This window comes from Syngnathus floridae, chromosome 21, assembly GCF_059516105.1.
Source record: "Syngnathus floridae isolate MCC-2025c chromosome 21, RoL_Sflo_1.0, whole genome shotgun sequence".
NCBI classification, from domain to species: Eukaryota; Metazoa; Chordata; class Actinopteri; order Syngnathiformes; family Syngnathidae; genus Syngnathus; species Syngnathus floridae.
Genome location: NC_142433.1, coordinates 6,445,021 through 6,457,331, shown reverse-complemented (window position 1 = coordinate 6,457,331; position 12,311 = coordinate 6,445,021). Strand labels below are relative to the sequence as shown.

General features: G+C 43.4%; 1 protein-coding gene and 1 long non-coding RNA gene across 5 annotated transcripts; one reads left to right on the top strand and one right to left on the bottom strand.

The window, feature by feature from the left end:
* Positions 1-3,441: 3,441 nt before the first annotated feature.
* Positions 3,442-7,417, bottom strand: LOC148380276 (uncharacterized). Its single transcript, XR_015855156.1, has 2 exons — positions 6,660-7,417; positions 3,442-4,361 (listed from the first exon to the last, which is right to left on the bottom strand). It is a non-coding gene; the product is annotated as an uncharacterized LOC148380276 (long non-coding RNA).
* On the top strand, positions 4,005-10,241 carry LOC148380275 (uncharacterized). 4 transcript variants are annotated; one of them, XM_088365935.1, is made up of 11 exons: positions 4,005-4,250; positions 5,846-5,919; positions 6,182-6,248; positions 7,155-7,252; positions 7,376-7,548; positions 7,621-7,787; positions 7,974-8,076; positions 8,162-8,292; positions 8,452-8,548; positions 8,627-8,806; positions 8,890-10,241. In XM_088365935.1, the coding sequence occupies exons 1-11, from the start codon at positions 4,230-4,232 to the stop codon at positions 9,141-9,143; spliced, it is 1,365 nt and encodes a 454-aa protein (XP_088222061.1). In that variant the 5' UTR covers positions 4,005-4,229; the 3' UTR covers positions 9,144-10,241. The 4 variants fall into 4 exon arrangements, with proteins under 4 accessions (XP_088222061.1, XP_088222059.1, XP_088222058.1 ...); XM_088365933.1 differs by having other exon boundaries at positions 7,376-7,578; XM_088365932.1 differs by having other exon boundaries at positions 7,376-7,787.
* The last annotated feature ends 2,070 nt before the right edge of the window (positions 10,242-12,311 follow it).

The following is a 12,311-nucleotide window of genomic DNA, read 5'->3' as shown; positions in this document are numbered from 1 at the left end:
CAAATATTCTGAAACTTAGACGAGTTGCCTTTCTTATGTAACTGTCAGAGGTTCTCTAATGTCAAATACAAATCCACAGGTTGATTTAAGCAGAAAGAAAGAACACGAGCCCGAACATGACACAATTTCCCTTGACCGTCCCTCCCTGGCGCTCTCTCGACCAATCGGAGATATTCAAAACACCACCGAGTTCCGCCCTCCGGCCCAATCGGAGCGGGCGCTGGCCTACTCTACGTCACCATAGTCGTGCACGATTGGCCGAGGGCGCAAAGGCGCGCGGGCCAATGGGCTAACGCAGCGGTGAGGTCATGAAAAGCTTGTTGCCATCAGATCGGCCAAACGGGAAAAGTCCATCGTGTAAACAGCTCCGATGGCGGGATTTAGATGCATTTTAAGACACTGAGAATCACGCACGTAATCCCTTTATGCGCGCGTGACAATTTGCACGCAAACACGCAGGTATATTTACGTGTCGACGATAGCGCCGCAGTCTCGACTAGCACGCGCACCCGCAGTGGGGTTCAAACCATACCCTGTTGTTACATAACTCACGCACACCGGGGCTCTGGGACCATTCTTGGGAGCGTTTGGAAACTTTTCCATTCTGGAGTTGCCCATGGTGAGTGGTGCCGAGAGGTGTTGGCATACTTATCGCCCCTGACGTTTTGTAAAGGCTTTGAATGTTGTAGGCCTGTCCTGGTTGAAAGGGCTCTACAGCATCAAGTGGACATTGGGGACAGTGCTTCTAGATAGGCAGACTGGGATGTTGGTCCATTTTTTTTAAAGTGGACCGGAGGATCTCCATCTCTCATTGGAGCGTACGCCCGCGCTGAGCAGCTGATGCAAAAACACACTTTGTCCACCAGATGGGGCCATCGCACTAATACAACTTGATAAAATCACATTTAGACAGGGTATTCTTGCTTTAAGACACCATGTCCAAAGTCCGACCCGCAGGCCAAATCCGGCCCCCAATCAGATTTCATACGGCCCGCAGCTTCGATCTTATAATGTATTATTTATGGGCCGCCTGCATTGTCAAACTGAATATATATATATATATATATATATATATATATATATATATATATATATATATATATATATATATATATATATATATATATATATATATATATATATATATATATATATAAATGAAACTTGGACCTGTTATTCCTCCTATTACCAAAGGGTGGCAGCACCACCCCTCGCCGCTCATTTCTTCCATGGCGACTGCAACGAAAACGAGGACAGTTGACATTGAGGGCCGTCGCTTTCAAGAGAAATGGGAATTACAATACTTGCTCGCTGAAAATCAAGGCAATTGTGTTTGTCTCATTTCTAAAGAGACGCTTGCCTTGTTTAAGCATTTCAACCCAAAGAGACACTCGTAGACTCAACATGGCATCACAACAGCGATTCTTCACGCGGGGCTGTGTGTCAAAATGAAATAAAAATTAAATATTACTTAATATTAAACATTACGAAGTGGCCATGTTAATACTGTTGATGTTATAAACCTGTAGACGTGACACAAGCTATTAGCTTCTGAAAGATATTGTAAAGGACGAGAGCAAAACTCACTTGTTTTAAGTCAGGGGTGTCAAAGTCAAATGGACGGAGGGCCCAATAAAAAATTTAGCTACAAGCCGAGGGCCGGACTGATCGAATGTTCATTGAATTTTTTTTAAAAATGACGCATGTAGTCTAGTGAACCTAATTGAACCTACTGAAAACCTAACAAATATATTCCAATATGATCAGATAAATAAAGCAATATTTTCTTATGGCTTTGTCAATAATCTTTAATTTTCAACAGACAGAAAAGACAAATTTCCTTTATATAAAAATCCCCATAACATGAACATTAAATGAAAGAAACCTGTATTATTCAAGGCACCATCAGTAACCTATATTTTCTATTTTAGCAAAAGTGAGCTAAATTTACTTCAAAGAAAAAAAATAATAGCAATTTTCTATCATCCACTCAACTGAAATATTTTTAAAATATAATTGGATTGAAATACAATAAAATAAAGTGCAGAAATCTGTTAATCAAAAACAACACTTTCCTCAAGGATAAGTAACATGCAGTGAAAAAAAATATTAAACTTTAAGTTTTAAACTTGAACTGAGTAAAAACACAAACTTTAATCAGTTTGATGAAATCCCCCTCCGTAAATGGCCAGGCTAATTTAGCGATCTCTTCTGCCAAAATAAAACTGGCCTTGACAGCAGCCTAGCCTTGTGTTTTGGCTTTTTAAAACAGAGCCTGTCGAGATTTGAGGCCTCGTTTTAATTCCTCGGCCTTCTGTAGCCTTTGTTCCATGTCTATATTCTTGTTTTTGTCCGCGTGTTTCTTTTCATAATGTCTCAGATAATACTCTTTCAGTACCGCCACACTTTCTCCACACAGAAGACACACAGATTTTCCAGCTACCTCCGCGAACATATACTCCGACTCCCACCTTGTTTGAAACCCCCGGTTCTCAGTGTCCACCTTCCTTTTTGCCATTTATGATGGGTATCTGAGGGTTAATTTTACAGTTATGCTGACGACTGCTTTGCTAATAAACACTGAAATCAAGCAGCCTACTGCTCGGTGCTTCACCGTTGCATTGTGGGAAATGTAGTATTGGTGCGTGTGAAAGATCTGCGGGCTGCCGGCTTGCTGCGGTCTGCGGGCCGGTTCTAATAATAAATCAAGATCATCCCAGGGGCCGTACAAAACCTTCTCGCGGGCCGGATGTGGCCCGCGGGCCTTGACTCTGACATATGTGTTTTAAGTTTTAATAACAGACACATTTGCATTACTTATAACTCCTGTTTAATATGTTCATGAGGAAAAAATAATTTTAAACTCATGTAAGGTATTTCAAACCGTTTGTTCAATGTTATCTGACTCTTCAGATACGAATGAAAGCAGAACTTGTGTTTTTAGAGTGGTTCACATCTGCCTGAAAGGCATATATTTGGTTATTTGGTCGTTTGAAAAATAAAGACAATTGTGACAATGAAATTTGTTTTATAAGTGTGTATTTGCATGAAATGTTTGTCGTTCGAAAATGTCCGGAAAAACGCTTGGCTCCCGGACCCCTTCACTTTATTAAATCTGGCCCTCCTTGCAAAAACACACCTGCTTTACAGGATGATGCTGCCAAGTGCGCAAAGCTCACAAATATGTTTTTCAAAACATGCTCGCTTCCCCTCTTTTCCATCCCCAATGAAATCAAAGTGGTGTCCAAAGTCTGGACAAAGGTGGCCCAAGTAATATCGCGTTCCGTTGGGGCAAAGATGTGGGTCTCCGCGGGAACGCGCTCTTCCAAGGTTGCTGAGAAGCCAGCCAGCCAGTGGGCGGAGAGGACCTGATAGTCATGGAGATGATTCTGTAGCTTTGTTTTATGAGGTGTGAAATTCCAACATGTCCTCCTTTGCTAGTTCAAAAAAAAAAAAAAAAACAGGAAAAGTTGGATGTGGACTCTTTTGACGTGGGCCGCACTTGAGTAAAAAAAAAAACAAGCTTGCCTGGCCAAGTGGCAGGCAGCACGTGGACTGACTTTACAGTCCCTGAAATGATTCAGCATCTCCAAACCCTTTGATGATGATCTATCTCATGAAAGAAAATTATTTTTCCTTCTTCAGTGACTGACATTGCACTCAATCATGCACGAGAGCAGCGAAATGACCGTCCGGCTCCCTTCCGGGTGGCACTTGCCTGCATCCAGGCATCAATCGGCAACAGGCAAATACCAAAGCTATTTTGCCAACATCACAAGAAAAGTATCAATTTGAGAACCAAGGTTTCCTTAATAAGTATCGGTGTGTCTGGGAGTTAAGTTTCGTCTTCTTTTCTCCGCCTCTTCCCTCATTTCCAGCACAGGTTGATTCCATATAAGGTCATTCACAGTTTCCTCGCCGTCAATTGGAATTTTACCGATTCCACCATTTTCTACTTCTTGCGCGTGCGTGTGTGTGTGTGTGTGCGTGTGTGCGTGTGTGTGTGTGTGTGTGCATGCGCGCGAGAGAGTTAGGTTTCGTTTTCTTCCAACTCCCTTGAAGAAATTTTTCTGACCAGACGCTGTTGACGCCAAATGTTTCCAGCTCAGTGACGCCCTGGCCGTTTCATTCAACGGGCGTGTGTCATTTTGGAGCCAACTATTGTTAAGCACACTGCCACCAGCCTTCCTCTGCTGCCGTCAACACGCTGACCCGACTGCAAAGGAGAGATGGAGCTTCAGACCATGCAGGTTGTAATTGCATAATTTATAGTGCATGCGTGCGTGTGTGTGACTATCAAAACTTTGGTCAGCACTTAGGAAGCTTGATCGGTTTCTTCAAAGGCAGCCCTTACACTCGGCCTAAAAAAGAACAACAAAACCCCAACATCTTTTAATGATCATTTTCTTTCTAAGTTGTTTGAACTCATATCAATGCATATTTTGATATCATTCAGAAAAAGGCACCCTCCGTTTTATTTGATCCTTTATATCCAAATATGCATTGATATGAGTTAGAACAACTTTGAAAGAAAAAAATCATTCAGAAAGAGATCTTTTTGGGGTGGTTGCAGGGAATGGCCTAGTCTGCCTAGTGGCAGGGCCGCCATTGCATGACCGCACCCTCTCAACCGTACATTTATTCTGCGTGTCAATCAATGTACATGAAAGCATTTAAGTGGATACTTTATGATTAGAACATTCGAAAATGGTTTCATACATGTAAATAGTACAATAATAGTATAAACAACATGCAGAGAATATTGTATCAATATTGAAAATGTAAACATTAATTCATATTTTTTCAAAAGGGAGTAGAAGGAAGCCTGAGCTTATCTGACTCTTCCCCTTGTAACTACATATGTCTTTGATTCTGTCAAGATTTGACCATCGTCAAATATATAAAATAAATAAACACAAAATAAATACAAAAGCAACTTAAACAACTTCACGGCATGTTACGGTATCCCGTCAACATTTTGTCCTTAGACATCTTTTTGAAACTTAGGTAAGGTACTACGATTTAGTTCTTCACCGCCGCTGTTCCTAATTCCACACCTCTAACTGTTATACAATGTAACTTTAAGTTTGTTCTTACCAAATCTCTTTTAAACATAAGTGTTCCTCTTAAATAAGAGGTACTTTCCCTCCACTCAAACAACCTCTGGATACTGTTTGGCAATTGATTATTTCTTATTTTGTACATGAGTAGGATGGTTTTAAAGTCGACTAGGTCGTCGTATTTCAGTGAGCTCAGTTTAATAAAAAGAGGGTTAGATGGTTCTCTATAATGAACATTATAAGTCGTAATGCTTTTTTTAAAATATCAATTTAATAAATAAAGATTGGATCTGTGTTTGTTTTGTATGTATTGTCCCACAGCTCCACACAGTAAATGATGTATGGGAGTATGAAGGAGCAGTACAAGGAATGTAATGATGACTGATTTATAAGGTCTTTTACTTTATACGATACTGCTAGTGATTTGGAAATTTTTGATTTGATATACATTATATGTGCTTTCCAACTGAATTTATTATCTATAAGCACGTGTAACGTAGAACAGTGAGTGTGTGCGCGCGTGTGTGCGCGTGTAACACACGGAGATGCGACGTTCCGTTGTTAACCTTGGTTAACCAGGGACCTCTAGTGGTCACAATTGACCATAGCAGAAGTCAACATCCTGTTGCTTTATTGTTATTATAACCACTTTTTGTAACAAGGTATACAATACTGTCAATATGTCTTCAGAAGTCTTTTAACTTCTTTGATAACAGCGTACAAGACTGCAAATAGTCTAACTTCCGCCATTTGAATTCACACCTTTGTCCCTCATCTGGATTTAGGACCGTTCCGCGACCACTGACGACGGCGTGTCCGGAGGAGCATCTTTGCCTGTGGTCGTCGGCCAGTCAGAGACGTGAGTCAGCTTATCCATCACTCTACTCCAGTCATTTTTTTTAAAAATGCTATTTTATGTCTGTACGGCGACCTTGAGTGCTTTGAAAGGCGCCTTATCAATCAAATGTATTGTTATGATTACTCGACGACAAAGTCTGCTGCCGTTTGGCCGTTTGCCGTCCTTTCTTTCTGAAATAGCGCCGGGCTCGCCGCGTTACATGGCTTTGCCTTGGCTGGCTTTCTCCTCAGCTTTAGAGCTCTTGTCTTTGTTTGTGTTCCAGTCGGTTGGGTTTGCCGTTTCAACGTCCATCTAATCGGAGACAAGACACCACACCGTGGTGGCGTTTGGTATTGCTCCTCTTTATTGTTCCTTGCACACTCATGTACACATGCGCTTTTTGTTTTTGGTCACTCTCACTCCCACACACACAGGTTCAGAGCGTCAAACGTGGAAATCAAACTCACGGTGTCGGCACCAATGTTCCCTCTAATTTTTCAAGTGTCTAGTAATCTAATAGTGTCTAATAAATAAATGAGGAAATACAGGAATGAATTAATCAGTCCAAAAGTACATGTACAGATGAATGAAAAAATAGATAGATAGATAGATAGATAGATAGATAGATAGATAGATAGATAGATAGATAGATAGATAGATAGATAGATAGATAGATAGATAGATAGATAGATAGATAGATAGATAGATAAAGACCGATCAATCAACCAACCAATCAATCAATGAAATATTGTCAATGAGACCTTGAACTTGCTCGGCGTCGCATTCTGTGTTGTGTACAGCCCGTTCCTTTTCTGTCGGGCTTTCGCGCTCTCTCGCAATAATGTACCGACCGAGCCCCATCTCGTTGCCGCAAACAAGGTCAAAACCAACGTCAAGTGAAAAGAAAACTTCACGTCACTTGGCTAAACACAAAATACGGCATCAGACGCACGCAGAACAAACAAGCTCGGGACATTCGTACGGAGTAAGCAAGAATAGAAGGAGAGCACAAAATGGCAAATGACAAGTGGTTCGAGATGAACCAAAGCACCCACAAACTGATCGGCGAACCACCAAAGCCCAAGGTACGCATCGGACGCGCACGCGCTTGACTAATGCCGTGGTCGAGTTGAAAGCATTTGCAAGTAGTTCGCTCCGTCGGGGGAGAGAGAGAGACAGAGAGAGAGACAGAAAGAGAGAGAGAGAGAGAGGGAGACAGAGACGCCGCCGCCGCCTGTGACGACGTTTGCGCTCAGTTTGTTCAGATACGCTGGGGCTCCATTCTGGTGGTGGTCCCGACGCTCCTCTTGGTCGTGCTTGTGATCCAAAACATCGTCTTCTTCCACTTGAACAGGTACGCACGAACGCACGCACGCACGCACGCACGCACGCACGCAATGAACAAACACTTGACCGCCACAAGTTACATTCCTCACAAAGGATGGCAGCTTCATGTATACCCTTGATGTGTTCCAAGGCCTCAGGACATCGTCAAAGAGCTGGGCGCGCTGGTGGCGACTTTGCCCAACCGCATCCCGGACCACAACTGCAGCGACTTAGCCTGCCACTGGGCGGCGCTGCAGACCGCATTGGCAAAGCTGAAGGCAGGTCAGGAGGCATTAGCAGAGCTGAAGGCAGGTCAGGAGGCAGGTCAGACCGCATTGGCAGAGCTGAAGGCAGGTCAGACGGCATTGGCAGAGCTGAAGGCAGGTCAGGAGGCAGGTCAGACGGCATTGGCAGAGCTGAAGGCGAGTCACACCGCGATTCGCAGCGACCTGGAGGCGAGTCAGAGCCTGCTGGCCAAAGTCTGGGAGGAGATTGGCAGCAACAAAGGCCTACTGAATGAGACACTGAAAGACCTGGAGACGGACTACAAGAACATGTCTCAGGTGAGGTGGACATTTCAGGACTTAACGTCCCTCCCTCCCTCCCTCCCTCCCTCCCTCCCTCCCTCCCTCCTCTTACACACAAACTACTATCTCCTTTGAATAAGAACAAAAGTATTGTTGAAAGATGCAAACAAAGTGTCCCAGTTGGAGATCTCATTTCAGTTCTTTCAAACGCTTGGTGCGCAGGAGCTGTCACAAGAGACCAAGGAGTTACACAACTTCAGTTTGTCTTTGTCCAGCCTGCAGCAGAAGGTGGTGGATCAGCCCACACTTAACAGGGAACTCCATGGTAGCTAGCAAGCGAGCGTGTCCAGATTGTTTAAAGCGGGCATCTATTTTGCGCTCTCACATATTTTTTTGGGGGGGGGTTTCAGCTATCATGGCCAGAGACTGCAGTCACGTCATGGCGGCAGGAATGTCCCAAGATGGAATCCATACCTTCTTTATTGGGTCAGACATGTTTGAGGCTTACTGCAACATGAGCCTGGACGGGGGAGGCTGGACCGTAAGTGCCTGACCCCCCGCCCCCAAAAAAACACCCCAAAGTTCCCCTCGTGATGCCTTCCCCAATAAACTTGGCGCTTTTCTTCAATGCTGAACGTCCAGTTGGCCAGTCATGCTCGTTTGCTCCGCTGATGGTGTGCCTGTGCGTGTGTGTTTGCAGGTGATCCAGAGGAGAAAGGACGGCTCCGTCAACTTCTATCGGGGTTGGAACGACTATCGAAAAGGCTTTGGAGACCTCGCCGGAGAGCACTGGCTCGGTCGGAAACAAAGACACCCTTCTTGTCAAGCGTTTGTGGTTTGCGTGACGTGACGCCGCCGCCTTTGCGTGTTTGCAGGCCTGCGAAACATCCACGCTCTGACGGCCTCGGGCGCTTACCAGTTGCGGATCGACTTCATTGCATCCGACGGCCGCAATTACTACGCTCTCTACAACGACTTCTCGGTGGGCCGGAACTCGCTGGACCCCGAGAAGGACGGCTACCCTCTGCTTGTGAGCGGCTACTCTGGAAATGCAGGTAGCGACTCCCGCCCGGGGGGGGCACACTCGAGAGCCTGCGCCGCCTGCGTGTGCTCAAAAGCAAGTTTGTGTGCTTTGCAGGCGATAAATTAGCCTTCCATTCTGGGATGAGGTTCAGCACCAAAGACCGCGACCAAGACAAGTTGGATAGTACCAATTGCGCCGATAAGTATAAGGGAGCTTGGTGGTACAACAACTGTTACACGTCCAACTTGAACGGGATGTACAAGGCAACCGGCACCTGCGACGTTACCAATGCAATCTGGCATAGTTTGGGGGGATCAGATCGTCCCTGCCTGAGATTTGTGGAGATGAAGATCCGGCCCAGAAAGTGAGCGGTCAGCCGGCGGAGCCTGGGAACGGCATCCCCGTGGGATCACGTGGGTGCTGCCCGCCGTCACCCATTTGCGCAGCGCTCGTCAAGTAAGATGGCGGTGCGCAAATGTGTGTCGGATTTGGCCCGGGCAAATGGGCTCAAGTGCAATTTCGAATTTCACCAGAAGCTTGACACGAGAGAGACCTGACAAACGGTTAGTTGGAAGTTAGTTCCTCCAAATGAATTCTTTTTAAAAAGCAGTTTGGCGCTGTTGCAGTTCAGAATTTCACCAGCAGACGGTGCCAAATTTAGACTGATGTGACATGGTCAATCCGTCGTTAGATGAGTCAAAAATTATTGAGTCGGAAAACACGACCTGTTTTGAATGACACACACACACACACACACACACACACACACACACACACACACACACACACACACACACACACACACACACACACACACACACACACACACACACACACACACTCACTTTTGGATCATTTTAGGATGTTTTGCTTTGCTATCATAAAATCCCTTACATCTGTTAACATAAGGAGTGGCCATAAGCATAGGTTAGCTACGATTGATTATGTGTTAAGTTCGTGAGTGTTTTACAATGACATCTGTTCAAGGAAGGATAGCCACCCATAACCATTGTTTAGTTAGGTTGCTTGAATATTGAGTTAGCTTTCATTTTCTTCCTTTTTGTGTCGTTTCAGTTGAATATTTTTAAACATGGTTGATCGTTGTTGATGTCACAAGGTTGGTTGGATGGATGGATGGATGGATGGATGGATGGATGGATGGATGGATGGATGGATGGATGGATGGATGGATGGATGGATGGATGGATGGATGGATGGATGGATGGATGGATGGAAGGATCATCAACATGTATTCAATATGGATGTTTTATTCATACATGAATGTATTCTCACGTGAGTAATCAGTTGCATTTTCTTTCTTTTCTTTACAATCCAAAGAGGTTTGCGACGGCATCATACTCGCTTGAATGAGAAACGGCGAGTGGAATTGTCGTCGTTTGTACGAACAATTGAGATGTGTCACTTTTTTCCCTTATTCATTAAACTTTCTCTTGATAATCCTTTAATTTGATGATTGATGCGTTTTTTTTTTCACGTGCATTTTACGATGTGGAATGTATGAACACCTCGCATTACATGCAGTCAAAGCTACAAAACAAACTGACAAATCACTCGTTTTCAAATCAGACGAGTAAAAGCTGGTGAAGATATTATTAAAAGTGAAGACAATTTGCAATTCTAGCAATGACACACGAATTTGAAGCACAATTTTTTTTCGCTTTCACAGAAAATGATGCGGCGGGCCGTATCTGGCCCCCAGGCCTTGGGTTTGACACCCTTGCCTTAGGGAGAGAAAGCCGCACAAACAATTTTCTTTTGCAGCACGAACGAAACAGACTATTTTCCTTCAATTTTGCGTGGGCTGGGGGGCCAGCTTCACGCAGGTGCGAATTTCAAGCTCCTGGAATGCTCCTGATGCAGGACGAGTCTTTTTTTTTCTTTCTTTCTTTTTAGCTTACAGAAAACTTTCACTGCGGGAAATGGCTTTTAGTACGAGGATATTTCTCTAATTATGTTTTTATCCTGCTCATTGATTAAGTCCCTTGTTATCAATAAGCCTATAAGAACTTCCATATGGAAGTTAAGCGGTTGAAAATAAAAACACAACACGTGTACCAGATGAAAATAACATTTAAAAACGAAATTACAATAATAATAGTTATTATTATTAGACTAAAATGGACTTTGTTGGTGTTTTTTAAGGTTTACATGAGATGTTTTTCTAAGTATGAGCTTATGAGTTATCTCTAGTGTGAGCATACAAGTTGTTTTTTTTTGTCAGGCAAGAAGTGAATGTAATTTTTGCGTTCCAAAGGGGCCCCTAACAATGTGTGATCATTAGCTGTGTTGTGATCTGCTTTCTGTCTTGGTGGCTCCTCATTGACCTCTCACCCCCCTCCGGCAGATGAACTCTGACCTCATCCCTCAGCCAGACAACAGTGCTTCTCAGTTGGAGGCCAAACAGGCCATCAATCACTCATCAAAACAAACAAACAAACAAACAATATAAACAAGAGTGCTTTAAAATGACAATAGCCTTATAGGGACAAACTTTGAGCATAACATTCATAAGATTCTATGCAATTACAAGTGGAGAGAGTAATTATTTTAGCATAACGGCTAAAGGAAAAAACAACTGTATATTACACTCATTCAATAATGAAGTCAAACAAATATCACTAACCACCAAAATGACAACTTAGTCGATCGGAAGCCAATTCTGGTAACTGTTAGCAAATGCTAACTTTGTGCTAATAATACATGGTAGCGTTTTGGCTGTCACGTCAAAGTGGTTCTTTTGCTGGGGAATTTTGGCTAGTGATGTTGGCGGAGAAACTCTCTGCAGGGTGATGATGTCAATTATCCCGCTGTAATGTGACAATTGATTTATTACTCAGATAATATCTGCAATATTATTACAAACTCAGTCTAATGTGAAGTGAGCTGTAAAGAGCTGCATACTACACAGTGGCACCAGGGGGAGCCAAAGTTAATGTGACAGCATTAACCAGCTTTAACCCCCCTAAAAAGCACTATGAAGCTCGTCAACGCATTTCAAATTCAGTGCTTGGGGTAGCACTATAATGCTATAATATGGAACCAAAGCAATACTTTCATATTGACAGTACTTTGGTCTCAAGACAGGAACGTTAGAAAGTTTTTTTTGCAAATAATTAAAGGTCTTTTTTTTTTTTTTAAATAATCAGAAAATGGGTGATGCCACAAGAGGCAAGTAACATGTCCTTCTTTGACAGGTTCAGCTGTAATCAAAATTAGGACAGCTGAACCATTTCAACATTCCCTGAGGATGGTAGCTGGAAAAAAAATCTCACCTCCATTTTGTTGACAGCACCACAAAAATCTTTGGGCCCAAGACGTCAAAGGAAGATGAGGGAGGACAAAGTGTGACATGGTGTCATCCTGCTCTAAACACTCACACAAAGAGTTTTAATATGTCCCAAAAGATTCCCATGTACTGCAACAATAGCTAAGAAAGTCTGCTTGACAGAAGACGCACAAAAAACACATTGAAAAACATCACATTATTAAAATGGCTGCTGTGCTCCAGGGCACGG